General features: G+C 36.6%; 7 protein-coding genes across 10 annotated transcripts; 4 read left to right on the top strand and 3 right to left on the bottom strand.

Annotated features, from left to right (window-relative positions):
* The first annotated feature begins 7 nt into the window (after positions 1 to 7).
* Positions 8 to 7,069, top strand: LOC6638791 (alpha-tubulin N-acetyltransferase 1). Of its 2 annotated transcripts, none has more exons than XM_002061700.4 (6): positions 8 to 256; positions 379 to 534; positions 620 to 1,015; positions 1,867 to 2,032; positions 5,004 to 5,095; positions 6,121 to 7,069. In XM_002061700.4, the coding sequence occupies exons 1-6, from the start codon at positions 150 to 152 to the stop codon at positions 6,641 to 6,643; spliced, it is 1,440 nt and encodes a 479-aa protein (XP_002061736.2). In that variant the 5' UTR covers positions 8 to 149; the 3' UTR covers positions 6,644 to 7,069. The 2 variants fall into 2 exon arrangements, with proteins under 2 accessions (XP_002061736.2, XP_023034365.1); XM_023178597.2 differs by lacking the exon at positions 6,121 to 7,069 and adding an exon at positions 5,370 to 5,513.
* Positions 2,259 to 4,014, top strand: LOC26529875 (mediator of RNA polymerase II transcription subunit 15). 2 transcript variants are annotated; one of them, XM_023178603.2, is made up of 4 exons: positions 2,259 to 2,630; positions 2,723 to 2,839; positions 2,918 to 3,523; positions 3,594 to 4,014. In XM_023178603.2, the coding sequence occupies exons 1-4, from the start codon at positions 2,565 to 2,567 to the stop codon at positions 3,801 to 3,803; spliced, it is 999 nt and encodes a 332-aa protein (XP_023034371.1). In that variant the 5' UTR covers positions 2,259 to 2,564; the 3' UTR covers positions 3,804 to 4,014. The 2 variants fall into 2 exon arrangements, with proteins under 2 accessions (XP_023034371.1, XP_023034376.1); XM_023178608.2 differs by having other exon boundaries at positions 2,413 to 2,630; positions 2,726 to 2,839.
* A 499-nt stretch (positions 7,070 to 7,568) lies between the features above and the next one.
* Positions 7,569 to 11,062, bottom strand: LOC6638790 (cleavage and polyadenylation specificity factor subunit 5). Of its 2 annotated transcripts, XM_015179084.3 has the most exons (5): positions 10,642 to 11,061; positions 10,297 to 10,561; positions 10,057 to 10,222; positions 7,942 to 8,056; positions 7,569 to 7,873 (listed from the first exon to the last, which is right to left on the bottom strand). In XM_015179084.3, exons 1-5 carry the CDS (start codon positions 10,785 to 10,787, stop codon positions 7,852 to 7,854), a joined length of 714 nt encoding a protein of 237 aa, XP_015034570.1. In that variant the 5' UTR covers positions 10,788 to 11,061; the 3' UTR covers positions 7,569 to 7,851. The 2 variants fall into 2 exon arrangements, with proteins under 2 accessions (XP_015034570.1, XP_002061735.1); XM_002061699.4 differs by lacking the exons at positions 7,569 to 7,873; positions 7,942 to 8,056 and adding an exon at positions 8,757 to 9,807 and having other exon boundaries at positions 10,642 to 11,062.
* Positions 11,063 to 11,616: 554 nt separating this feature from the next.
* On the top strand, positions 11,617 to 14,694 carry LOC6638789 (histone-lysine N-methyltransferase trithorax). Its single transcript, XM_002061698.4, has 4 exons — positions 11,617 to 11,699; positions 11,800 to 12,952; positions 13,020 to 13,189; positions 13,272 to 14,694. Exons 2-4 carry the CDS (start codon positions 12,425 to 12,427, stop codon positions 14,392 to 14,394), a joined length of 1,821 nt encoding a protein of 606 aa, XP_002061734.3. The 5' UTR covers positions 11,617 to 11,699; positions 11,800 to 12,424; the 3' UTR covers positions 14,395 to 14,694.
* A 3,409-nt stretch (positions 14,695 to 18,103) lies between these two features.
* LOC6639309 lies at positions 18,104 to 19,692 on the bottom strand. Its single transcript, XM_002061697.3, has 2 exons — positions 19,645 to 19,692; positions 18,104 to 18,981 (listed from the first exon to the last, which is right to left on the bottom strand). The coding sequence occupies exons 1-2, from the start codon at positions 19,675 to 19,677 to the stop codon at positions 18,229 to 18,231; spliced, it is 786 nt and encodes a 261-aa protein (XP_002061733.1). The 5' UTR covers positions 19,678 to 19,692; the 3' UTR covers positions 18,104 to 18,228.
* Positions 19,693 to 23,378: 3,686 nt separating this feature from the next.
* LOC6639308 lies at positions 23,379 to 23,954 on the top strand. Its single transcript, XM_002061696.1, has one exon. The coding sequence runs from the start codon at positions 23,379 to 23,381 to the stop codon at positions 23,952 to 23,954; it is 576 nt and encodes a 191-aa protein (XP_002061732.1).
* Positions 23,955 to 25,488: 1,534 nt separating this feature from the next.
* Positions 25,489 to 26,782, bottom strand: LOC6639307 (RNA polymerase II degradation factor 1). The gene is made up of 2 exons (XM_002061695.4): positions 25,885 to 26,782; positions 25,489 to 25,819 (listed from the first exon to the last, which is right to left on the bottom strand). The coding sequence occupies exons 1-2, from the start codon at positions 26,780 to 26,782 to the stop codon at positions 25,671 to 25,673; spliced, it is 1,047 nt and encodes a 348-aa protein (XP_002061731.1). The 3' UTR covers positions 25,489 to 25,670.
* Positions 26,783 to 27,769: the final 987 nt, after the last annotated feature.

Below are 27,769 nucleotides of genomic sequence, written 5' to 3' on the forward strand. Positions count from 1 at the left end.
ATTACAGACGAAGCAGTGAAGCGGCGGCCCAGAGAATACCACGATATATATATATATATATAGACATATATAGAGAGTGACAGAGAGAGAGAGAGAGAGGGAGAGAGATACTAAATAGGTCAGAGCAATCAGCAACAAACAGCAGAAGAATGGTGGATTTCCGTTTCGACATTAAACCGCTGTTTCCGCAGTCAATTATTAAAGTGACATCCAATCTCTTGCCGCACACCTTTCGCGGCGATCGGCGTCAGTGTTTGTGAGTATTGAAATTGTATGCGGAGTAATTTTTTGGGATCATGGATCTAAAACCAATTAACCAAACGTTACACTTTCCAACACTCATGCCACTCATCCACCTGTTGTCCGTCCCGGCCACAGAGATGCCACCTCAAAGATGTCGGAAATAATTGATAGATTGGGTCAATTATCGGCCACATCGCAGGGTTTAAGTAAGCCAGTGACCACAGCACAGCGTCTCAGAATGTCTGAGAATCAGACAATCTATCTGCTGGCAGATAGCAATGCTGGACACAAGTAAGTCTTCTCGAAATATACAAATAACCAAAGATTTTAACTATACTATACATGCAATAAAATGAAAATTTGTAATTCCTTTTAGCGGTGCTGTTATTGGCCTTCTTAAAGTTGGCACCAAGGATCTCTATTTGTTCGATGAAACCGGTCAGACACGTAAAGTGGAGCAGGCTCCATCGATTCTCGATTTCTATGTCCATGAGTCGCGTCAACGTTCGGGCCTGGGCAAACGTCTCTTTGAGACTATGCTGAAAGAGGAACATTGGACCCCAATCAAATGTTCTGTGGATCGTCCATCTGAGAAACTTTTGGCATTTTTGGCCAAACATTATGGTCTACAGCGTACCATACCGCAAGCGAATAATTTTGTTCTATACGAGGGTTTCTTTAACAATAATAATGATAATGAAAATGGTTCAAACCATTCCAATTCTCAATCTGCGGCCAATGGACATGGAAATGGCCTGCACATAACAAACAGGTTAGTACTCAGGAAACATTTCATTTCCTTCATTGGTGGCCCGCCCCCTCCTCCTCCTCCTTCTACCCCTTCAGGTAATTTGCATATCTTGCTGTTAGTGCAAATAGTGTCTATTCATGATGAAAGGATAACGAATGAAAGTGAAAGCCAAGAAAGAAAGACCCTGTTACTTACTTACTACTTAATATTCAATTTACTTTTAGTCAAGACAAAAAAACTGAGCATTTTAGGCCATAGAGTTGGGTCAGTTTTAGTTTCAGTTTACTTTCCATTTTACGTTTTTTATATAAATCAGTAATTATAGTTTGTAGCTTAGGGAAAGCTTTAACTAACTATTAACTAAAACTCAGAGAATGCAGTCAAAAGTCTGGTCAGCTAATCTGGCAAAATGTGCTAACTTAATTTCAAATAGGCAGATGTAGATAGAATTTTACTTTTCTTGAGACGAGTGTTTAGTTAACTCCTTGAGGATCGGGAAGATAGATGAAATATTTGATTTTATGCTGAATAATTTGAGAAGAAGTACTAACCAAAATGAATTTGGCGGTTTAAGGAATCCTGATTCGTTTTAGACGAAATATTAACTATAGGCAACATGAGTTTAATTAAAGAGATAGTTAAATTAATCACTCTAATAGGACAATTCTATATAGAAAATGCATTTTCATTTAGAAATATTTTCATATGGTATTGATTCCAGGATATAACAAAGATCGACTAATTTTTTGGTGGCTTTTTTTGCTTTTTATGTGCCTAACTAATTGAATATTCTCTCTCCCCACTCTCTCTTTCTATTTTTATGCCATTTAACTAACTGATTTATATATATATAACAACATCATCACATCAAGTCCTAACACTCAACTATTTGGTGCTACTTATCTGGGCGATGAGGCTAACAAAAGACGTGGATCACAGCAACAACAGACTTCATCGAATGTTTTGTTGCAGCAAATAACACAGATCTCACCATCGGGACGCTATGGTGCACCGCGTCCCACATGCAGTATGGCGGAGGTACTACATTATAATAATCTAATCTAATTAATAATACATACATAAGTACATACATATACTATATCCATACCCCAATGAGAATCATAGAAAACAAAGTAACCTTGGATTTGGAAACAAACCAAAAAAGCAATCAAAGTAGCCTTTGAATTGTGATCTGGGGAGGCCATGACTTGACCAAAATTTGGATAAATTTTTAAGGTCCTCTAGCATTTGGGGTACGAAAGTTCAGTTCTCATTTTTCCTCAATACAATTCACAACGTTTTTTGCTTTCCTCCTCTCTTTACAAATAAAAAGTATTTTTTCAAACAATTTACATCCAAAAAAACAAAACAAAAAAAACCTAACTAAAACTAAATATAAAAATACAAAAAGGAAAAGTAATAATAATTATTATAATAATAATCTATATATATATATTAAGTGTACCTACTTTAATTTCGTCGTTTTCTCGTGGTCGACGGTCGTCGTCGCGAAATTTGTGCGCAAAAGTTTTTCGTGTGAATTAGTCGTTATTCGGTGTTATAATTTTCAATGATGGATCCAAGACGTGGAGCCGCACGCCAGAACGCTAATGCTGCCTCTAAGACCAGTGTGGCGGTAAGTTGGTCAAATAAACACACACGAGCGGAGAATGTGGAGGAATGGGGTACAGTGTGCAGACGATTCATACCCCCATTTTTGGTTTACAGCAGCAGTCACGCCATGTCCACCATCAGCCAACAGCAGCGGCAACCAATGTTGGCCATAAGTTTGGCGGCAGCGAGGTCAGCTTGAGTCCCAGTCAGGCCAAAAAAGATGTCGAAAATGTAAGACACAACATGACTGATTTGTTCCTAATTGTATAAACCAACACACACACACACACACAACGTCAACTCACTTAGCCACGCAAGAGTCCTTTGGATGCCTTGAGTCGTGGCAGCAATTTGCGCCAGGATCCCTTTGAGCGACGCTCTGGGTTGCAGGATGTAGATGAGGCCTTCTTGTCTAACAATGCATTTGCACGTCCCTCACGTGTACGCCATTCAGGCTTGGAAATTGGTATGGCAAATGCCACAATGCCACAGCCGGGAGGAGGGGTAGGAGCCGCTGCTCCACCTACCATGACAACCATGCGTATGCCCGGTGGACAAGAGCAGCAGCAGCAGCAGCAGCCACCACTGCAACAATCGATTCCACCGATGAATGCTGTGCCCTCCCAGCACCAGCAGCAACAGCCACAATATGTGCAGCCTCCAGCTGCCGGGCAGCCCACACGCCTTGAGCCGGCACCCACAGGACGTGCTCATGTGCATCAACAGGCTGCCTATGAGCAGCAGCAGCAGCAGCAACAAATGCAGCAGCAGCAGCAACAGATGCAGCAACAGCAACAACAACAACAACAGATGCAACAGCAGCAGCAGCAGCAACAACAGCAGGAAGCTATGTATGCACAACAACAGCAACAAGCAGCGGCTCAGTCTCAACAGGCTCAACAGCAGCAGGGCTATGTAAATATATAGTGCAATTGCTTCCTTTTGACCCTCCATAACCAACACACTCACTCTTCCTTGATTACAGCCTGCCCAGCAACCAATTGGCGGTGGCACAACCAATGCTAATCAAAATGCTGCGGCAGCGGCTGCTTCTGGCAATAATGGCGGAGCTGGTGGTGCTGCTCCCCCACCGGATGCTGAAATGTGCACCACTTGTCCCAATTGCCAAACAACCATCTATTTGGTACGCTCCCCCGAGCTGGGACACGGTGATGCTGGTTCCCCAGTGCAATAAGCCTGAGAATGAACACCAACAAAAAAAATCAAATTTCCGGTTCTAAAAATTTCCAAAATTTTAAATTTCATTGTAAATGGTTTCTTGTTTCTTTTATGCTGATCATGATCTTTTCCCACAACTCAATTCGAAAGCAAAAACGAAATTCCAAACACAATTATATGTAAAATTTGAAGCATATGTTAACTAAAATGTTCGAAACAAAAAACAACCAATCTTTTTTTATGCCAAGGCAAAAGAAAAGGAGCTTGTTTAGAGGATTGATAGACCTCAACCAAAAAAGGGATAAATCTGAGATAAACCAGACTTAACCCAAAACAAATGTCTATTCTTTCTATTCCTAATTGATTTCAGTTATTAAGTTACTAATAAGCTTGACCCAAAGTTCGGTTTTTACCGACCTTCTAAATGTTTGTGCCTTCTATTGAGGAAAAGTGTGGTGTAAATGAGTTGTATATACATATGTATGTAGGAATAAAGAAGGGGGCGGGCGGCGACTACAAAACGTTGTGTTTTAGTATAAGTAAATGAGGAAACAAACCTTCCCCCACAAAAAAAAAAAAACAGAAAAACCACCCCACCATATTTTTATGACATTTTTCTTGGATTTCTTTTATGCATTGACTGGAATGTGCCAGTGGGTCAAGTCAGGGGTGGCCTTCGCTTTTAAATCAAAAGCGGCAGAAAATATTTTCAAATATTTTACATAGAAATATTTAGTTGGTTACTTAGAATAAGTCTTCATTTGAATAAGATCTCCTTAGAATCCAAAGTCACTCCTTTATGCCAAACTTTAGATGGCATTAGATTTTCACTGAATCCGCTCCTTGTGGCACCACTTGCTTTATTGTTTTTTTTTTTTTTTTGCTTTTGGGGTGGCTCTGGTTTCAGTTTACATTGGCTGCGTGCCAAGGCGCGGTTTGTGTGTGGCATGTGAAATAAACTTTCCTTTAGCTTTGACACTTGTGTGTGCTAGATTTTCCTCACTGGCTTTATGGGGTTGGTTGGTTTAGTTGGTGGTTCGTTTGGTGGTTCCACAATAACGAGAAACTTAATTATGTATACTAGTATATGTATTTATGGCCATATACTAGGCAATTAATAGAGTAATTCAATGGATTAAATCATTGAGTTAAATTGAAATTGATAAAATCTAAACGATATTTCATTTTCTCTGTGTGTTTTTTCTTTTTATTTTAGATAATTCATGCTGGTGGCTCTAAGAATGGCAGCAACAAAGTTGCCGGTGGTGGAGGAGGAGTGGGTGGTGGTGGCGGCGTCGAGTCAAGCAGGTAAACCAGATCAATCATATATACAATATACATATATATATATAGAGAGAAAGAGAGAAATTAAGCCACATTTTAGTGGTCATAATTTAGTTGTTTTCTATATATATATATATAACATATTTTATGTCCATTTCGTTTCATTCATTATTTTGTTTTCTTTTGGTTTCACTTGTCTCTTTTACTTTCTCTCTCTATCTCTCTCTCTCTCTGTCTGTCTGTCTATATCTTTTTTTTTCTTTTGTCGTTCTTTTTTTTTCATTTTTGTTCGTTTCAGAATCAAATAAGATATAGCACACTCACAATACACCACAGATTACAAATACGGCTGGCATTTCATACAAGAAAATCAAGAAAAAATGAACAACAAATTGTACAAATCTTTCGTTTATATTTATATATATAGATAAATATTTATTAATTTTTGTTTTGCCTAGTTAATTTATATAAACTATATATATATATACACGTATGTACTTACATATATACAAGCTGATGAATTTATCCGAAAAGCAAAAGATGCGAGATGTTGCTCCTGATGCTGTCTGCCTCTAGCTGCACTTGCCACTGCACCGTCCGCAACATGAACAACAACAACAACAATAAGAACATTATTGGAACCACACACACACACACACACACACATACACAGAAACACACAAAATACGTAAACACACAAATTACCTGATTAATTGTGATGACATTTTATTTAACAAATTTTAATACTAAATGCATAATTTATTTTTGTTTAAACAAACCACCCACTGCCTTCAACCTCCCCTCCCTCCACACACACACATTATTATTATTATAATTATTATAATTTTTTTCCTCTCTCTCTTTTGACGTGCAATAAAAAAACTCAAAAATCCAAATCAAATTAAATAAAATCAAATGCATAAATAAAAAACACATTTGTAAAGAGTAAATGCCGTGTCGTCCCCTCATTTCCGATTTTGCATAGCAAAACTTTTCTTGTAAACCATATTATAATATTAGATACTCTATTAAAACCTCTCTCTAAACAGCGGCGGCCATGACTTGGCAGAACTAGCAGCCCAATTGCAGATGCATGATCCAGAACCCGAAATTCACGTATCTCAACTTCAACCCGAGCTTGACCCAGAGCCAGAGGAAGAACCAGAGGATGAGCTGGAGGAGATACCACCATCTCCATTGCCGCCAACACCGCCGCGGAAGGCCCACACACCGACACCGCCGTCGGTACGTTCGCCGGAGGCTGCGGAGAGCATCATTGGGGATAATCGTAAGCCACCGGCATTCCAATTGTCCAAACAACACACTGGCATGAAGAATCGCTCTTTTGGTGTGGGCATGGCTGTTATGCCCAGCAGTAAAATGGAATTCAATCAATTGGAACGTGAAGATTTCGGTGTGGTTAAAATAAATCGTCCGCCCGGACATGAATTAACCTCACCGGGTCAAGATAACACAGATGCCATGTCCACAGTATCGGGTGCCAATGGTGCTGGAGGATTAACCGATCAGGGTTATTATGATCTCAAGTTCTATCACAATAAATTGTGGTAAGCAGCAGCAGCAGCAACAGAAGGAGATCCGCCAGAGCCAGGAGGCAACAAATGTCTTAACATTCGATTTTTTTGTACGTGGCATATATAAGCATAAATAATGAATTAAACAGAATTTAGCATATAAGCTTAAAACTTAACTCTTTATATACATACGTAAAGAAATCCCCTATAAACCTTAGGTCAAACACACACTTAAAAGGCGGTTCCTGTTTAGTTTAAACCATAGTTCAAATTATGTTTTGTGCTTCTTTTGTAATTTATTTAATTAATTTTGTTGTTTGTGTTCGTCTTTCATTTGTTACGGCCAACCACCACACACACAACAAGCACTTAACAGAGCAGCTAAGAGTAAATAATGTTGATTATCTAGAGTAACTCACACATAAAGAATCTAATCTAATAATTATTATTGTTAGCCATAGTCAAATCAAATAATATATATATATATATAGTATAATTCAGTTGTAACACACACACATACACAAATTCACAGTATATTAAGCATTGGGCAACAGATCTAGTTAATTTCTTTGATTTTTGAAGCTCACAAAGTTCCAAGTATTTAAAAATGTTCAATGTAAACCAAATATATAGATTGTTGCCCATTGTCAGTGAATCTGAAACCAAAATCCAAAAATTTAATTAATAAACAATATGAACGGCCCGGTGTGTGTATCTCTTCCAATTGCAGCAAACGTGAATATTTCGAGCAGATCTATAGCGATTATATGCTTTAATCACCAATGGCCAACTGCATAGAACAAAAGCGCATTAAACTCCTTCAACTATAATCAAAAAATGCAAGAAAAAGACATTCTCTTCTCTGTAACCATATTTAGTTCTTAATACAATAAAGAAACCAAAAGCCTAATCTATATCTCAAATGACATAAATAAATGAATGAAATAAAGCACACAAAAAAGTATTTGTTGTAGTTTTTTCTTCTATTTTTTTTTTGGTTTTGTGATTCGATTTCAGATTCTATATGCCAAGAAGTAGGAATTACAATTGATGTAAAGTTTCTAAATCATTTTTCTTATTACAAAACATACGCATACACACACGCACGCACACACCTTCCAAACACACGCACACACACACACACACAGATAATGGAGATCTCTACATTAAAAAGTGCGGCATTTGAGTGAGTTCTTGTGGGGAGGGGGTAGAGCTGTACTGCAGTAGTAGTAGTGGATATATCCTTTACATATAGATGAAATTGAATCTGAAAAAGAAAAAGTTGCAAAATGTTATCAAAATAGTATCACTTGATAATGAAATTAATCAACTCACCTGCATAGCGCTTGCGGCAGGGATGAAATTATGGGTCCATAGCCTTGTGAGTTGTCATATAGCTCGAATAATGGGGCAGCAACAAGCTTATAATTTTTGGGCACAGCAAAAAGTGCTAAATGGTGGGGGTAAAAACGATACAGACAGAATAATATATATGCGAATGTATATATATATATATATATATGTGTATATATATAAGAGATATAAAAGCAGAGATAGATTGAAAAATAAAGATTGACAGATTGAGACAGAAAGAAATAGACAGAGATTGTATATATGTAGATAGATAGATAGAAAAAGAGCGAATCGATTGTACAATTAGGTTTATAACAATTTTATATTGTATACAAAAATCGTTTTTGTTTAGTTTTTCTATTTTCATTCATTTCATTTCTTGTTTTTCATCTCTTTGACTTTTTGTATTTTGTTTCGTTTTCTTTTACATTGTTCGTTCATTTAAGTGTTTTTGTTTTAATTAATTACTAAGATTTTCAGTCTTAATTGCGCTCTCAGATAGTTGCTACTATAAAACAGAACCAAGTCGTGACTAAACATATAATTTTCATAGGTTTTTTTTTGTTTTTTGTTTACACACATGAAAGAGAGCAAGACAACAAATTCGATTTGATATAGAAAGTGAAAATAAATAATAATAATAATAATAATAATAATACTATGTAAACTGAAAGGACCTTATGGTCGAATTCAGCGCACATTAAATTCAATTGGTTCTTTTTGTTTGTTTTCCTTTTTTGTTTTTAGTTTTCTTTGGTTTTTTTGCTTTTAAGATGAATAATTAAAACAACACAAAAAAAAGTAATTTATGAAAATAAGTATATAAACAGAGTTGCTTTTACATAATTGATAAATTGACGAGTGCTTAGCTTAGTAAGAGCGACTACTACTAATTTGAGGGTAATTGGTGGTGATTCATTTTTTTTTTTTACTGTTGTGGGCGGGGGCGTTGGAAGGACTTTTGGGGGGTTTTGTTGATCCCTAGAAACCTATATGCTGGCTGGGCGCTCGTATGCAAGCAAATCTCTGCCTAAACACGCAAGATTTGCAAACATTATTCCAGCCAGCAATTCCACAACAACAATAATAACAATAACAAATTGTTACAAAAATGCTTTGTTTGCTTGTAAAAATACTTGTACATTATCCTCTATATAGTATAGTAGATAAATGGTATGCTAATATGTATATTACAAAAAAACAAAAAAAAAAAACCTTTAACATCACAATCAATTTTAGGAAATAGTTTTGAGGGGGAAATTCTTATATAAAGAGCCGCCAGATGTCGACATATTTACAAAATTATATATGTTTTTAAAAAAACACAAACAACAACAATTTCTCTCTCTCTCTCGCTCACATAGAATTTTCCCAAATTTAGTATAAATTCTATGGAATAAGAAGAAAACAAGAACAACAAAAAAAAAACAAACATATGCCAACACGCGCGAGCTGAGCCAAACACAAGATATTTATGATATCGACAACAATAACTATATATCATCAAGAATTATATCATTCTGATAGTAACAAAAAAAAAAAAATGTTGTATATATGTATGTATATGTATCGAATTTGCGAGACCAAGAACAAGGAACTATGGAAGATAGGTTGGTTTTTGTGCGCCTGGTTCTGTGTCTGTTCTGTGCTTTTTCTTTTTCGCTTTGTGGTTGCTGTTTGGCTACTTGTGGAGGCGGGCGGCGCGCACTCTTGAGAATATTTGGTTGGAGAGGTTGGATTTTTGGTTAACGAGTGATACACACACACACACACACTGAGAGAAAATGTTGGAGGGGGGCGGAACAGCTCAGGGTACATCGTAGTAACTGGCGTTCCTGTCCGTATCATCTAAACAGTATTTGAAAAAGATATATATAGATATATATATATATATATTTATATGTTTATGTGACATGAGGTTTGGTTTGTTGTTTTTGATAAATATTTTTTTTTTTTTTTTTGGAAACGATTTTAAATTTTTTGCGGGCTTTGCTTCTTTTTTTGTTTTTTTTTTTTGCCTCCTTGGAAAGCAACCGCAGAGTTATTGATGTATATATATATATGGCCTACCATGGGATCAGTCAGTTGGATAATTACCCTTTTCATGCAGCTGTACAAGAAAGAGACGCTTATGCTCTTTGGGTTTTGTTATATGGGGCGGAATGTAGGGATATTGCGGAGGCTCGAAATTGGGACGCCACCAATTGCCAATGGTGTCCTCAACAATCCAGTCCTGCTTGACACCATCCTGACGACCCAGCGTCTAAAAGAGAAGTGAAGGAACAAATTTTAAAACTATGGATGGAGGAGGAGGAGGGGGAGGCAGTTCAAACTCACCTCGGAAAGTAATCTCTTTAGGCCATCGACCTCATCTTCGCCGGCATTTAGTTCACCGCCAGGCAATTTAAAGAATGTTGTGCCCAATTGCAAAAGCAGGACATGCGGCAAACCATGTTCATGGACTAATAAAACACCCTCAACGGATCGTCGCATCCCAATGCGATCGAATTCCTCGCGCATTCGTTGAAAACGCGATGGCACCGATGGATCCTTTTCAAATAGCGGCTCCTTGGTGCCAAATGTGTAATTGGTCAAAGGATAACTGTGAAAACAACAACAACAACAACAATGATTAGAGATCAATGAATGAAAACGGAGTAAGATTGATTGTTTTGCACTCACAGATTGATTGTACGATTTATGGTTAGAGCCTGATTGTTATTATATTTTTGCGTGCCATTATTGCTGGCCGAGGCATCCGCCTGGCCTTGACTGCCACGGCGGGGCCATCCGCTGCCCGACTTATTTGAGACTTGTGTGGACGCCATTATTATGTTATACACACACACACACACACACACGCGCGCGAGAGCAGAGGCAAGCACGCACACAGAAAATGCGAAAAGTTGCTATATCAACTTTAAAATGTATCCAACTAATCCTTGCAATAACTGTTTTATTTCAAGCGCTTGGCTCTAAGCTCGTGTCCCAGCTTATTCTTTAATGTAGTAAGTGCCCTTTTTGCACATAAATAATTAAATTTTTTCGCAGCAAAATGTTGCCGGCGTTTGTGTGTGAAACGGTGTATGTAATGTGTGTTTTCCCATTATTTTGGGATTTTGTCATCTTTTCTCACTGAAGGGAATTTTTTCCCCTTTGGTATTTTCTGGTATTTTCCGCCATTAAATTCCCAGTTTTTTCTAAGACACATCTGTTAGGCCATCTCTAAGTTATCGAATGGTAACAATCCAGTGGCGCCATCTGGACGATTAATTGACCTTTTTACTTAGACCTTAGCACTTTCGGCTCACTTTTTACTCAGCCCTTAGGACTTTCTCCGTTAGAAAAAAGTAGATGTCGCTAGTAAAGTATCGGAGACCCTACATTTTTTTGTTGTTTATGTTAAGGGCACCCGTTGTCGTCTGTTTGTCTGTTTTGCTATATTTAAAATTCAGCGCAGCAAGCAAGAAGAACAACTAGAACAATAGCAACAAAAACAACCGCAACAACAACAAATACAAGGAGCATTGTATTTACATTCAACAAAAAAAAAATGTAATTCGGAAGCAACTGAAGGAAAAAAAACAGACGAAAGAAAGAAACGCATTTCGTGTGTGTGTGTGTGTGTTTATGTATGCACCCCTATATATATACATACAAATGTATGTGTGTGTGGGTGTATATATATATTGAATGGTGCAATGGAAAATCATTATTATAAATGAAAACGTGTGAAATGTGTAAGTTTCGTAATGAATATGCATTAAGGCCATGCCGATGCTTTGAAGTTGAAAGTTATTTAAATTTCTTTTCATCTGCTTGCATTATAAAATTAAACAGGCTCAAAGGCCCAGACGACCAACAACAATAGCAGCAGCAGCAGCAGCAACAACAATAATAATAAATACAACAACAATAAAAACAACGACAACACCGACAGCGACCGACAACTCCCAACTGTATGTGTGCGTATGGTGCGGGGGTGCGCAGTGAAGCAGCAGCAGCAGTAGGCCAAGGGGCGACAGCAAGAGAAGGAGAGAGAGAGCGAGAGAGATAGCAAGGGAGTAAGAGAGGTAAGGGCTGTATTTCGTGTATGGGAGGATATTTAATGTCAAAGCTAAGTAAAAGGCGACAAACACAACGACACGAAACACACACATACAACGCGACGTAATATGCATGGCCATTAATTACGCCAAAGAAGGTCAAAAGTTAAATATTGCTATATGGTAAGTAGCAAGAAGAAGGCGAAACACCAGGCACCCCGAAGACGAAGAAGAAGAAGAACAGTAGCAGCAGCATTAACACGAAGCAGAAGAAGGAACTACACACTAAACTGAACTGAAAGTAGAACAAAGAGGCAAACGAGAGAGCGAGATACAGAGAGTGAGCGAGAGACGGAGACGAAACAGCGGCAACAACAACAAAATATTGGTTCAAAAAATAAAAGGACAAAAGATACATTATGTCGGCAGCAGAACTTGAGGCTGAAGGGGGTGCTAATTCAGAGCAACAGCAGCAGCAGCAGCATCCGCAACAACATCAACACCAACAACACCAACAACAACAGCAGCAACAGCAACAACACCAACCAAATGAACATCTTAGCACTGCCATTGAAGAGACTTTAGCAACATCAAGCAACAACAATAATAACTACAACAATAACATTATGGTTGAAGAACAAATGCAACTAAATAATATGCTGCAACATGCCCAGCAGCAGCAGCAACAACAACAACAGCAACAGCAACTGGAAACCAACAATGACCTAAGCGGCCTGGGTCTTAGCCTAATGCAATCCTCACCACCCCCACACAGTTATCGTCATTCGAGAGCCTATCGTCATTTTAAGAATCCACCACAACCCCACATGTGCATACGGACCACCACGGAGACGGGGGAGGAGCTATTCATCAATGTCCTTAGCTGGACACGCATTGTGATACCACAAGAACCCAGTGATCCCATACCTCTCTATGGCGGCATGCGCGTAAGTTCAATGAGAATGAATTTTAACTTTGACATTTAATTAAGGGTTTTCTGTATTTGTATTTTAGGTGCCACCCGGCAGTCCGCGTAGTCCACCAATTGTATTTGCCGTTATGGCCAATCCAGAGGTACTCAAAGATTCGGGTCGTCATAGCAAAGATCCTGAAGAGCGTCGCGCAATGGTGGAACTAATGTGTGACTTTGTGGAGGCTATGAATCCCGGCGTGAAATTAGTCAGGTAGTGGACTGGGAGAGTGGGAGGGGGTGTGGTTATTCACTGTAATTCATGAAAACTGACATTTTTCACTTCATTCATGTAGAAACGCCGTCATACTCAAGGATCGTGACATTTCTGGTGAGCTGAAAGATGTTTGGAATGCGGTGCAGGCACAACGAGATCGTGAACGTGAAGAGCAAATGCTACAGCAGCGTCAGCAGCAACATTATCAGAATATAACCACACAGCAAATGTTTCCCAAATCGCCAGATGCTGCAAGAGCGGCCAGTGGAGGTGGTGGTGCTGGTCAGCTAACTGAGGGAGGCAACTCATTGCAACCAGCTAGCATAGCCGAATCAGTGCCCGGAGATGGCCAGGGTAATGGTAATGGCATTACTTTGGCTGTTTTTGCCCAACAATTGGATAACAAAGTAGCCAGTGAGCAAATCGAGCAGCAGCAGCAGCAGCAGCAACAACAATCGTCAGAAGATTCACACAACGACAGTTGTGTGGATCAGACAGATAATGGTGGTACTTCGATGGATAAAACAAATGGATCATTGGAGAATGCAGATGCCTTAGAAATGGAAATGAACGCCAACATAAATAGTAATGGAGGCGGGGGCAACGGTTCCATTCAGCCACCATTAGCTACAGTTGTCACGCCTGTAGTCACGCCCAATCCTCAATCATCACCAGCACCATCAGCACCTTTACCAGCTCAAATACCTGTTGCCATCGTCCCAGCTCCTGCCTCAGCTCCAGCTGTTACACCAGCTCCTGCACCAGTACCAGTACCAGTACCAGTTCCCACTCCAGCTCCAGCTCCTGCTAAAAAAGAAAAATTGGGCGGTTTTCTGCCCAACGGTTGCATTTTCCCGCGTTTCAAAAACAACAAGCACAAGGATAAGGATAGCAGCAATCACAAGGAGACAAAAAGCAAAGAGAAAACCCTTTTGAATGCCCTCAAAAAGAGCAAAGAGAAGAAAGTGGCGCCCAGTGAGCAGCAGCAACAGCAACAACAACAGTCGGCGACAAATAATGGCGAAAAGGCCAGCACAACCGATGCCGCCAGCCAATATGAAAAGAACTGCATCAATAATCTGGAATGTGAGGTCCAGAAACTTGATTTGAACAATAGCAACAACGATAATAATATGTTTATCAAGCTGAAAGTATCAACGGCTCAGGCAACGCCAGCAGCAGCAGCAGCGGCTGCCAAGTAAAATTCTTCAAATTAAGTTGCAACACAAAGAAAATTTAAGTAGAGAGGTAAGTAGATACCTACCTACACACACACCACACACCACATACACACACACACACACACACACACACAGAAGGATAAAACTAGCACTCACTAGCTATAATATTAGCAAACTGACCTGATTGATGGTGAGTGAACAAAAAGGATCCATTTACTCACTACTCCAATTGGTCATTCCTCCTGGCACCTAGACATAGAAGAGAAGTCTTGGACATCATGTAGCATATATACAAAAATATATATATATATATATATATACAAGATTTATATATACAAAAAACGTTTATATATACATATACATACATACTACACACCCACACACACACAAACTCACACAATCACAAAAGTCAGTCAATTTTTTGTGAAAAGGCTCTGCATAAGAAACTAAATAGAAGACGATAAAGTTGATGTAGGACAAAAAAAAAAACAAAATTTGTGCCATTTTCCATAATATTTCCACTGTTTTTACCAGACACAACAACCATAATCGTGACAACAAGAAAAATAAAAACCAAAATCTTCCCCTGGCATAAACATATATACATCTATAGATATATATATATGTATATTAATATATATATATATATATAAATGACGTACTTATATAGTTCAATATTTGTATGTTTAAGCATACAGTTTGCCTTATATATACAACAAAAAAAGAAAAAACAAAAAAGAAGAGAAAACCCGTAAAATAATACAAAGAAAAAAGAAAAAAAAAAGATAATGATAAAATGGTATTTAAACTAACATTTAGGCAATCGTAAATTGAAACTCATGCGCCAAATGATCATCTGCCCATTGCACATTGCATTATTGCCTCATTCTCCTCCTTCTCCATTGAAAATGAGAAAAAGTATTATTACAAATTTTCCCCCAGAATAACAAAACATAAAACCATAACATTTACTCATTCACTCCAATCCCTTAATCCATAATCGATTCGAATCGAATCGAATCGAATTGATCTCCAATTTTATATGATTTGTGTAGAAACCAACCAACTCTTATGTACCTTAAAATGTATACCCCCTATGCTACCCTTTACTTATATATTTATATACTACTTATTATAGCACTAAATGCATGGCTAAACTGTTGTTTTTCGCCTTTTTGTTTTCCTAATCGAATGGAACTTTTCTATTAATGGTTCCTCTTCGATTAGGATTTTTTCTATTTTATTGTGTTTTCAAAATGTTGTGCTTTGTAATTTTTTTTTTTGTTAATTGTTTTTTTTGATCAATTTTTCTATATTTATTTATGACTTTGAACACAATTACGATGGATGTTGTTCCAATTTGCATATCGATTAGTTATTTTCTCCAAATTGTAATATCATTTGCTCCAGAGATTCTATTTTAAAAGATCTTTAGATCACCATTTGTTTTTACAACATTTTAAGCTCCTGATCATTCTATTAAAGAATTTATATACATTTACTTTATAAAACGATTTTTTTTGAAGAAGGAAACCAATTAACGTTTATTCCGTGTTTAGGTTTTTGGTGAATATTTTCATGAAAGGTGTCAAATGTCCTAAAAAATACACCCTTTAATTGCAAGATATATGACTTAACTTGAACTTGAATTAAAAAGTTTCGATTCCAAAAGTAGAAAAAGCATTTCAAAAACAATTGGCATTAATTTCAAATGGTTATTGAGAACAACAAACCGTTTAAATATCCTTCCCTCGATAGTAAAAGTTCCTAAAAATAATCTTAATTTATATCATTATTTATAATAGAATATTGAATATCTTTTCAATTTCTACAGGTTCTATTATTGCTTAATTATTTCTATTTAATTGTTGTCATTTGTTCTCTTGCATTTTCTTGAATTTATTTGAACTTAATCGAACCTAATCTCATTTTAAACTTTCTCAGTAATTAAGTTAAACCCAAAACAACACATGCATTTTCGACTTATCATAATAAAAACAAAAAGAAAAGAAAAAAAAAAAACAAAAACTCTATGAATAATAAACAACTAAAACTCGTAAAACTGCAATATCGGACTGAACAATGCTGCCATATATAAAAACGAATGTACCCCCCATTTGTTGTACCCTATGGGTGTACAGGGTGTATAACAAAATAAAAATAAAAAAAAAATAACTCAAATTATACATACAATACGAAAGAACGAAAAGAAAAATTCTCTCTACTAATGTGATTCATTTCGAAAATCAAATTTTTCGTTTTTTAACATCGAAAGAAAAACAAAATAAAAAAACAAAAACAAAATTCCTCAAACTAAAATTCTAAATTCCAAAAGAAAAACAAACAAAAAAAAAACGCAAACAAAACAAAAATGTATACAAAGAAAATTTAATTTTTGCTAGCACCCAAAAAGTAAGCTACACTGGCACCCAAAAAAGTATGCTACATTAAATCTTACATAACGACCGAGAATTTCCAGAACGAAAGCTAACGACACGAAATTCAGGTGCAAAACAAAACGATCTAAATGCTAGTTTTTAAACATGGGCGTAGCCATACGGAAATCTTAATGGGGGCGAAATGACCAGCTCTTCTCCAATGCTTTGCCCTTGTTTGTAACTGGTTGTAAATTAGTTTAAACAAATAGAATGCACATCAACATTAAAATGGAGAAAAACATCATTACGAAAATCATCACACTAACTATACATACACCCACACACACTCACACATACATATAAATATTATAAAAAAAAAACGAAAATTAATTAAAATTAAGTTAAATGCAAAAAGCAATAAGCAAGAAAAGCAAACAACAAACAAACAACAAAAAGAAGAAAATTAACAATAGGGAAAAGTTTCCCTCTGATAAGAAGGCGTTTGAAAATTTGTAAATGTAAAGCAACAATAAAATTACAAATATACATCAGACGATGTAGAAGAAGAATAACTAAGATTATACAAAAACATACAAAAAACAAAACACACACACATTTTTTTATATATATGTATATGTATGTAACAATAAAATGACAAAACATATTCAAGAAATGTATTTCCACTTGGTTTTTGAGTTAGCAGCCTGGTAATATTCTGTAGAAAGTAAGTATTGTATTTTGCTCTTAAATAGCTAAAAAGATAAATATGGTTATTTATATTTTATATAGAAATACTTCCTGTTAATTAGGTTATCAAGAAGCTTTTGGTTTTTAAACAGGATTGCTTGGCGCTCCTGTTGTGAATTCTGTTAAATTAACAGAGGCTTTAGTTGAACGACGTCTGGCAACGCAATGTGTTTAATTTTGGCGGCTGGGTCGCAGTGTTTGCAAATTGTTTTTTCTTCTTGTGTTTTAATATCTCATTAAAGTGAAATTAAATTTAATCCGCATAAGGTTGAGGTAATCTATGTTTAAATTGTTCCATTTGCATTTAAAACGCTTTGAGTTTTTTGGCAAAACTGGTAACAAAATAACGCTAGAAAGACATATTTGTACATGCATACACATATGTATATGCTTATGTATGTTTGTATGCGTATGATCATTTGGTGATGCATTTGTTTTGTTTTTTGAGTAAAAAATGTGCTAAAATAGTTCATCAGGAAATAACACCGATAAAGTAAGTATATCAGTGTTTTTTTCATGTACCTAGTAGACAGACAACAACAAGTTTGTTATTTTTAAGATCAGTAGAAAAGGACGCTGTTTTTTGTTTCGATTTTTATCGTTTGTTATCGATTGTGTGTGGCTAAGATTTATTTAGGTTTTGAAGTTTAAATAAATATTTTCAGATGCGAATGGTAGGCTATATATGGTAGAAGTATGTACAAGAATCTGTATTTTGTGAACTCAGACTCTATTCCTCTTTGTTGTTGATGGCCCTAAGACGCTCCAATTCGGCGCGCTCCTCCTTGTTGCGCAACAATGGAACATTATAGTCAAAGGCATAGAAGAAGCCCTTGGGCTCACCAGTCTCCTCGGGTCCGGGGACATAGGGTTGCTCCTCATGAACATATTCACGAGTCTCGGCCTCACTGGGCTGATAGGCACCCTCACCTGTCTGATATTCGGCAGCATAAGGATCAGGATTGTGACCAGCAGCGGCAGCCAATTCACCCCACAATTTGAAATGTTCTTCCTCGGCCTTGAGGACAGCCGGAGTTTTGGTGGCTGGCAATTTCAAATGGGCCGGACGATTGTCCTCGACATGGAAACCAGTTTTATCAGCATAATAGGTGGCCACAAAATCACGACCATGTGGCTGAACATATTTATAAGAGCCCGTCACCTTGCCGGTCTCATCACGTTTCTCGTTCTTGCCCTGGTTCCAGTCTCTATAGCCATAGGCGAATTGTCCCAAACCATCTTGACCATGATACTGATGGGCATCATAATGTTCCTCGACATAATCCTCCGGATGTTCTATCACACGACCCATGTACACGAATTCACCACGCTCATTACGTGCCTCGGGCAGGGGATTCTCTCCAGTCTTGGGTGCATATTCAATGTCGTTGATGCCACGCAATTGGGCGCTTTGCAGAAATTGTTGTGCCTCTTCCGGAGTAATGTTGATTTTGAAAATATTTTCAGCTGAGCATAGAGATGCCTAATAATGGGAAGAAAAACAAAAGCAATATTCGTTGGGTCAATTTAAATTTCTAAACACGTGTAGTAGAGTTCTATATGTACATATCCTTCATAAAAACTGCTAATTTATTAAAAAATCAACCAAAAATCGAATGGTGTCGAAAATTGGATAACTAATTAAAACAGAATGACACTTTTTAACGTTTAGTTTATGTAGTTTTAAAAGTTTCTTATCTGATAAATATGTTTCTCGCAAGTTTTTCCTTCTTTTGGACCTTAAATTCAATTTAAACTAAAACGAAATCTCTCTTCTTGATAATATGTATATAAACTAAGCTTTAACATTTGATGACAAAAATAAGTAATTATAATCGAAGGAAACGATGATGTCATTGTGTGTATTTTGTATCGTAGCCATTTTGTAGATATTTTGCACATGTAACTATTAAATATTTGCCAAATATTATAGCAAAACAAATATTATTAACAAATACCAAAGAAAAAATAAAAAAAAAAAAGATGAGAAACACAGATGACAACACTCAATGTGACATTTTGTTACATTCAACCCGGATTTCAATTGAATGGGTTACCAATTGAATAGACGATCGTAAATTTCAGACTGATTATGCAAATTGTCTATCTAATATATAGATCTCAGCGTTTTTTTTCTCTTTCGTACCAGCATTAGAGCGGCCAATATAAAACACTTCATGTTAAACTTGATATCACTCGTTGTATATAGATGTATATATATATATATGCGTGTAGTTATCCAATATCTGTTTTCGATTTTGTTTTTTACTGTTCTGTTGCTAAAGCTCGACTAATAACTAAATAACTAAATGTTGCTGCCTTTTATACTAACTTTTTTGTTGTGTGCTGCCAGCTTCCCAGTTTCAGCTTCAGCTTCTGCTTCTGTTGTTGTTTTTTTGCGTTTTGCATAAAATTAAAAAAAGAAATAAAATTTTTTTTTTTCGCCTGCCTTTTGAATGAAGATGTGCGACGTAGCAGCAGCATCTTAGCATCGGCATCAGCATCATCTCTGTCCGGTTTCTTACTCAGCGGCAGCCAACAATTTGAAGTTCATTATCAACATCACTCAAATTCACACTTCTCCCAGAGAGTTCTCGTCGTCTCATAGGTCGAGGGGGCTGATGCTATGAAAACATCATTAATTGTATGTATGGGCCCAATGCTCAATTAGTTATTTAATAATAATAATTGTTATTTCCCATACTCTGCCGATAGAGAAGAACCTATTTCAAACATTAAACTTCCATTCCAACTACACATACAATACGATGCGATTCGATTCGATTCGCTCCCTTGGACATCCCCTTCATTAGAGTGGAGACGCAGCTAAGTGGCAATTTTGTGAGCTCATTTGGTTGTCAGTTACGAGTGTCTTGAAGATGATTTTCCCCTCCCGCCCCCACCGCAATTTTTTGTTGTTCATAGATAGTACTTACGTATTGTATAATATTGTCTTTAATGGGTAGTAAAATGGGGTTCATTCGTTTGCCATTCGCTATCAGTTATGGTTAAGATGCTTGAGTTTTCCAATGAAATTGCCAATACTTTTACTGTAAATTATATTTTTTATAATTGCTTTAACAAATGTATTTCGCTCATATCAAGGGATACCTTTTTTCATTTGGAAACTTGTTCTTTGGCTAAAAACGTCCACATTCGAAATTGTGATATGGATTTTGAATCCTGTTTAAGCCTCTACACTTACGAGTCTCTCAGGGTACTTACTATAGTTTAACTCATTTGGGACTTTTGGGAACGCAAACAAGGATATCTAGGACATTCAAATTAGTTTAGTTAAGTAAATAGTTATTAATATGCCATAAAATATATGTTTGATTTCCCACTTCAATTCGTTGCAGACCGAAGTTAAATTAAAAAGTTCCATATATGATTTATCTCAACTTAAATGCAATTCCGTAAGAGTTTTAAAAAATTATGTAATTTTCAATATATATAATGGCCACAGAGAGCTTAAAATAAGCAAAGGGTATAATGTGAGTCGATACTTTTTCTGGTCATTCTTTTTCGCATTTAATGTGGCTATTTATTTATTTTTTCTATTAAACAATTTGAGCATTTTTTACTCATAATTAATGCAAAATTTACAGCTTTGGCTTTTTGGTTTCAGTTTCCTGTAGACTAACTATTTTAAACGGAAGTTTATTTATGTTTTGACATGCGGCAAGCAATTGCTTGACGTTTATGAATAATTATAATTAGAGATATAAAAAGAATTGGTAATCAAATCTCTCAATGTGCTATCAAATGTCAATCTTAAAGTTCACAACATTTTTACTTCACAATTCAGGAAGAATTAGCATGATGAAGTGAATTGATTTTGATGGGTGAATTGAATGGTGGGATAGTTGGTAGGTGGAGAGGAGGTATGGAGATTGGTGAGCCTTAAGAACTTGAAAAGGGCAAGACCGACATTAAACCATTAATGTGTCAGTATCAGAAAATAAAGGAAACTGCGCAATTAATCAACATATAGAAATTACAAAATAATTTACTACTATTTATATAATAAATAAGCTGCACGTTTTTTTTTTATTATTTTTAATACCAATTGCAATCTATTTTTGGTTATTCGTGAAGATCATTATAATCTCCTACCAAAAATGCTGACGTTGCTAGGCAGCAGCATTCAAAATGTTGCTGTAGACAAAAACGAGCCAAAAGTTTTTCAATGAATTTCATTAGTTTTTGTGTTTTGAACGAAAACAAGAAAAGAACCTTCTCTACAACATAGTTGTAGTTGATGATTCATCAACTGGTTGACTAACTTATTGTTGCTAAAAAATGATTATTGTTGTTGTTTATTTTTCATAAATCTTCTTGGCTACATACTTAAATTTAAATTGTTTATATTTACTTTTTGGAATTTCCTTTAAAAACAATCAAGCGATGAAGCAAAAACCAAAATACATTTGATATTTAAGTAGAAAAACAGATGAATTTGTATTTGATTCTTCTGGAATGTTTGTCGTAAGTCTGTATCTTGTTGGTGATGATGATGCAAATGTCTAAATAAAAACGCAGACCTAATTTCCAAATCAGGTTTTCTGGATTGAGGCCTGGTACATATACTTACTAATAATTTTTCGTTTCTTTATATTTATAATATATATATATATATATAACTGCTTTAATAAAAATATTTTGCGTTTTTTATTTTTCTTCTTCTTTTCGTTAATTCATTTCGTTGACATGATAAATGATAAATGCAAAACACAAAATGTTGAAGGGGTTAACTTATTGCAATATAATGTCAAGTATTTATATATTACATATATGATTTAACGATCATATTTTCTTTTTTTGTTATTAAGTTCCTGGATAATAATCTTACAACTTTCTCTTCTTTTTCTACAGTTTCGCCTTTTGAACAATTTTATTGAAAATCTTTGGAAAAATAAGACATCATAAGGTGAGTTCAACTGAAACATTTGTAAAATTGAAAGTTTAATATACACAGAAATGTATTTTTGAAGATTTATATTCATAATTTCTATTTAGATAGATTTGCCAGATCAAAATTTATGTCATCCTTTCTCTTCAAATCAGATTTGAAATATGACTAAGTTGGCATCGTTGATAATAAAATGAGAAAGTAATTTGTACTGGTTTCAATTGGCCTTAGTATCTAATTAACAATCCTTTGTTAATCTGTTATACTTCACTTCGACTTTATTTTTATAGATTTTGCTTTAATAAAATGATAGATAAGAGAATTTTGAGTTGGCATTTTGAATCAATTTCTAGTTAAATGAATTTTGCTAAGTTCTGCTAAAAATTTCACATGGATTACAATTTCAATTTTAATGGTATTTTCCTTCTACCATCCTCACTCTAATTATTTCTCTCTCGTTCCCTGTGAATCTCTCTCATATAGAATATAACACTTTCACTCACCTTGTTAATATTGGCGGAAATTTAAGTATAACAGAAAGAAAGAAGGAAAAAGGGGGAAAAAACAACAAAATTTAACAAACAAATGCAAATAAATAACTCAAACAAGGTAAGAGACTCATTTGTTGTGACCAAAAGCGCAATGAGAGAAGCTTGGAGCTTGAAGCACGTCTTGAAAGAAAAAAAATGTGGAAAAAAGTTGGCCAAGTGCCAAGAGCGAGTAAACAAGTGCCAAACAAAGGCAAATACAAATATGTAAAAAGAAATACTCAATTACATTCAGAGCAGGGAAAAAAAAGCAGGTGAAAAAAAAGCGCAGCACTTTGTGGGCATAAGTTCGTTGGCCAAAGTCGGGCTAAAATTAGTGCATTAACAGACGACTGCCAAGACGGATCTTTCCATCTCTCTCGACTTCTTTCGTTCTCTATTTCTTGTTATCTCAAATCTAAGTTAAGGAAAAGAAACAAAATGCAGTTAATTTTCCAACTCATACAAATGCTGCTTAGCTTCAGTTTACTGCAAGCGGCAATTTTGCCACTTACCCTCAACAAAGACAATGAGGCAACAAGAAACTTGCTTTCGGATTTGGATAAAATGAATTATTTGGAATTGAAACCGAATGGAAGCTTAATCCTGAGACGTAAACCCAATCAGAATGGTAGCAATTTGGAGAATCTTCTTCTGTTACGCGGTGTACTACAAGCCCTTAAGTTGCCATCAATTGACGGAGTGGTAGATATCGAGGCAACGAAACAAAACATAAAAATGTATGGCGACGGTGTGGAACATAAGTTTCCACCACTAGTGGAGAATATTATTCAACGTATACAAACCTATTTCTCGATTTATCGTTATAAGGATACAAGTCGGCCCATACGCAAAGATGAAATAATCCTCCAGCCTCTAGCTCAGCCGCAGGGACAGGAAATTCCCGAAGAAGTGATTACAACCACCGACACTACCACCACCACGACGGTTAAGGCAGAAGACGTAACCCTTGATGACAAGGATGCTTACATTACAGTTGGTGAGAGTGGTGAATAATTTGCAAAGCAGGAAGAAAACGAAGAAGAATCCAATGATTCCCAATTTTAGACCTAAGTCAATAAAAACCGTAATGCCCACGGTCGTTGTGATGTGCCACCAATCCTCAATTCAACTCTTTTACTTATGGCTGGGCACGTTCCCACTGTGGTGTGTGTGTATGTCGATTCCTATTTAGTATTCACTGCCGTGCACTTGAGTACTTACGATTTATGTTTTTTTTTTCTTTTTTGTAATATGTGCAATATTTTTATGCTGTGGGATTTCATTTCGGTTAATTCGTTCATAAGAGGGGAATTCAAAGCGATTTGGCAATGATGGAGGTCAAATTGGTTAACATAACGCCCATCTAAAAACAAATTTCGTTTATGCAAAATTCAAAGTGGGACACTGTAATCAATCAATTTGATGAATTTGTCTTTACATTCAGGTCAACAAATTCCAGAGGAAAGCCATAGAGAACTTTATGCTATATTGAAAGTTCTCTCCATAAGTGACTGAATAAAGAACTCAGGGCCGTCTGCCATCAAAATAGCGCCCATAATTTAACATTTTTAGTTGTATTAAATAATTCTGGCTAGGATTGATTACTAGAGTGAAATTGCCTTCTTCATTTAATTTTTCTAAATTTCCTCAGCTGTCGTCTTTTCACTATTGTAGCCAATTGTTCATCGCATTGCAAGACGTTTCCCATGTTTCTGCAAATCTTTTTCTTTGTTCCTTTTTTCGATGTCCTTACAAGTTCGTTGTCTAAGTCATTTTGTTCTGTTTCTTGTATATGTAGGTTCAAGTTTGCTGCCTAAGTCTTTTGTTCTGGCTTTTTTACCAAGTTTGTTGCCTAAGTCTTTTCTTGCAAGTTTGACGCTTAAGTCTTTTATATAATTTTTTTAGTTTTTTTTTCAAGTTCGTTGCCTAAGTCTTTCGCTTCATATTTTGTTTTTCTACAGATTCTTGCGAGTTTGTTCTAGCTTTTTTTTCTTGCTGCAAAGGTTCTCGCAAGTTTGTTGCCTAAGTCTTTCCTTTTATTTTCTTTTCTGGGTGTTGTTTTCTCAAGTTTGTTGCCCAAGTCTTTCGTTTTTCCATTATGAACAATAAAAAGTGTCTCATTCTCTTACATTTTACATTCACTTTTTTTGTTGTTTTTATTTGTTCTGTTTTATGTATGTTTTTTTTTCAATGTTATGTTTAATGAATATAATGATGATGAACGAACTTTTATTTATATAGTTTGTTTAGTCGTGATTATGATGAATTATGAATGAATGTGTTGTGTGTGTTTTTTGTTGGTTGATTGGTTGGTTGGTTGGTTGGTTGGTTGGTTGGTTGATTGGTTGATTGATTGATTGATTGGTTGATCTTGCATTTGTTGCTGTTAATGTTGATGTTTGGAAAATGTGAAATATGTGTTGACGATTGTTGTTGCTTCTGGTGTGTGTTGGCTGGTTGATTGGTTAGTTAGTATAAAACTAAAATTGTATAGGTATACAAAAAAAAAAAAATTATAATAATAATAATATTAATAGTAGATAAAAAGGATAAGAAAAACCCCTTGGCCTGATTGCTACAGGCACGCAAAAGCGTTGAAGAACCAAAGCTGCCCAATATGATATAGTATTTGAGAGAGGTGAGAATGATGTTGGGTTTGGGGAGGGAGTTGAGGAATGGCTCGCGGATGCTGATGAGATGATGATAATGTTGTTGTTGTAATGGCTCTGCTTAAACTGCTCCAGCAATAGCTGGAATGGCTGGAATAATCTCAGCTGGCTGAGATTGTGGCTGAGCTGCGGCCTGCTGCTGCTGCTCGGGTTGAATAGCAGTCTCGGCTGGTAGATTCTTGATCAAAGGTTGCTCGGGCAGAATTTTAACTGAAATTAAATGAAAACATCTTTATAGATATTCAATTAGCCGGACAGAAGGAATTGCCTCTTACTCTCTTCCTTGGGCTGCTCCTTGGCCAGTTCAGCGGGCTGAAGATCCTGTTTAATGGCATTGCCCTCCAATAGACGACCAGCGAATTCGGATTTCTGCTCATTGGCCTCTGGGATAATGGCAGCTGGCTGTTGCTGCTCCTGCTGGATCAATGGCTGCTTCTCCTCCAATGGCTGCTCCTTTAACAAAGGTTGAGCTAGTGGCAATTCTGGTTCCAATTCCGTTTTCAATGGGGCTGCTTGTGGCTCTGCTTCGGCCTGAATGCTGCGCGCACGGATAGCCGAAATGGGGAAGGAGTAGACGGGCGTATGGACGACATCGACCACAGTTGGGGCATGATAGACCTGGGGCAGACCATAGAAATGACGTGCCTCAGTGGCCAGCAAGGGCTGAGTATTAGCCGGGGTCTCGATCAATTCGATTTTCTCAGTCTTTAGTTTTTGCTCATCCGGTTTCTTGGAGCCACCGCTCGATGGGAAGAAGCCAGGGAAGAAACCGGCACCAGTTGATGCTGCTGCAGCTGCTGCCTCACCAAATTGACCACTTACAATCTCCACACCCTGCTGTGCCGTCTGCTGGATCTGATTGATGTTCTCGGGGAAATTCTCAATTTGCTTGGTCTCCTGTTGGATCGGTTGAATTGCACTGGCACGACCCGAGCCGACAGCATCGACAACAGGGACAACAGAGGCAGCCGTTCCAGCTGGTACATACACAATGGTCTCCTCATGATGGGGGGCCGAGACACGAGCCAATGGCGATAGACCATGGACATAACGTAAGGCTGGCTCCAAATGCACTTGGGCCTGTGGCGTCACAATCACAATATGCTGGGCAGTTGATTCAATCGGATGGCTATTAGCCACTGCCGCAAGGCAGAACAACGCTAGGATGAACATTCTGCAATCAAGATGATAGAAAGGTGAGAGAGCTGGGCGAGAGGGGTCCTGGAGGTGGGGTGAACACTTATCAGAACTGGTATGGCCACTCGCGGCGGCTATTTTTAGTTTCTTGTATTACGAACTAACCAAGCAAAGTCCATTCTAAATTTAACGTTATTAATTCCCATGTATGGCTCTCTGTGTGCGTGTGTGTGTGTGTGTTTTTTTGTAATTGCATGTTGCCGATGGCCACGACAGGATGCTAGGTACTTGAATTGACTATTAACCGGTTTGCTATTTGATTGGCCTGGCCACTTCTAGTGTACATACAAAGTCAATGTCTCCTTCTTGTTCTTCTATCCATCCATCCATAGGCAAAGTTTAAGCTTGAAATCCATACTTGGCCTATACAAAGATACCTAATACCTAAAACCACTTGGCCATAATCAACAAGAATTTCTTTTTCAACGTCAGCAAGTTTTTTGCTTAAGCCTTTCGTTTCGACAGAGTTTGTAAACTGGTACAAGAGAGAATTAACTAATCTAGCCGATCTACCTTAGGATAAAGTATGTGTCTCTAGAAATCTGCATATATATGTAGATATAAGGGTGATTTATCAGAATTTCCTACAGACTAATAAATGAAAATAAGTTTTGGACATTGCAATTGTTCATTAATATATTTAAAAATAAAAATTAAAGATTTAATTTAAAATATGTAAATTACGGAATGGAAAAGTCTTTAATATCTTTGCAATTTTGAAACTTGTTTAGTTCTATATACAAAAATTAAGTATAATACAAAATATGGCTTTGGCACATATTTTAACCCCTTTAAATAGAATTTTGTAAGCCAAATTTATAATTGGTATTAACAACAACTAGCAGAACTTGAAAACTAATGTCGTAAAGCGGATCTAGCATGTAATTTAATTTTGGCAATGCACTGAAAAAATAGCTTTAGCCTAGTGTTACTTAAAAAAAAAATGGAAATGAAACTTGTCTT

The sequence above is a fragment of the Drosophila willistoni genome (assembly GCF_018902025.1).
Source record: "Drosophila willistoni isolate 14030-0811.24 chromosome XR unlocalized genomic scaffold, UCI_dwil_1.1 Seg144, whole genome shotgun sequence".
Taxonomy (NCBI): Eukaryota; Metazoa; Arthropoda; class Insecta; order Diptera; family Drosophilidae; genus Drosophila; species Drosophila willistoni.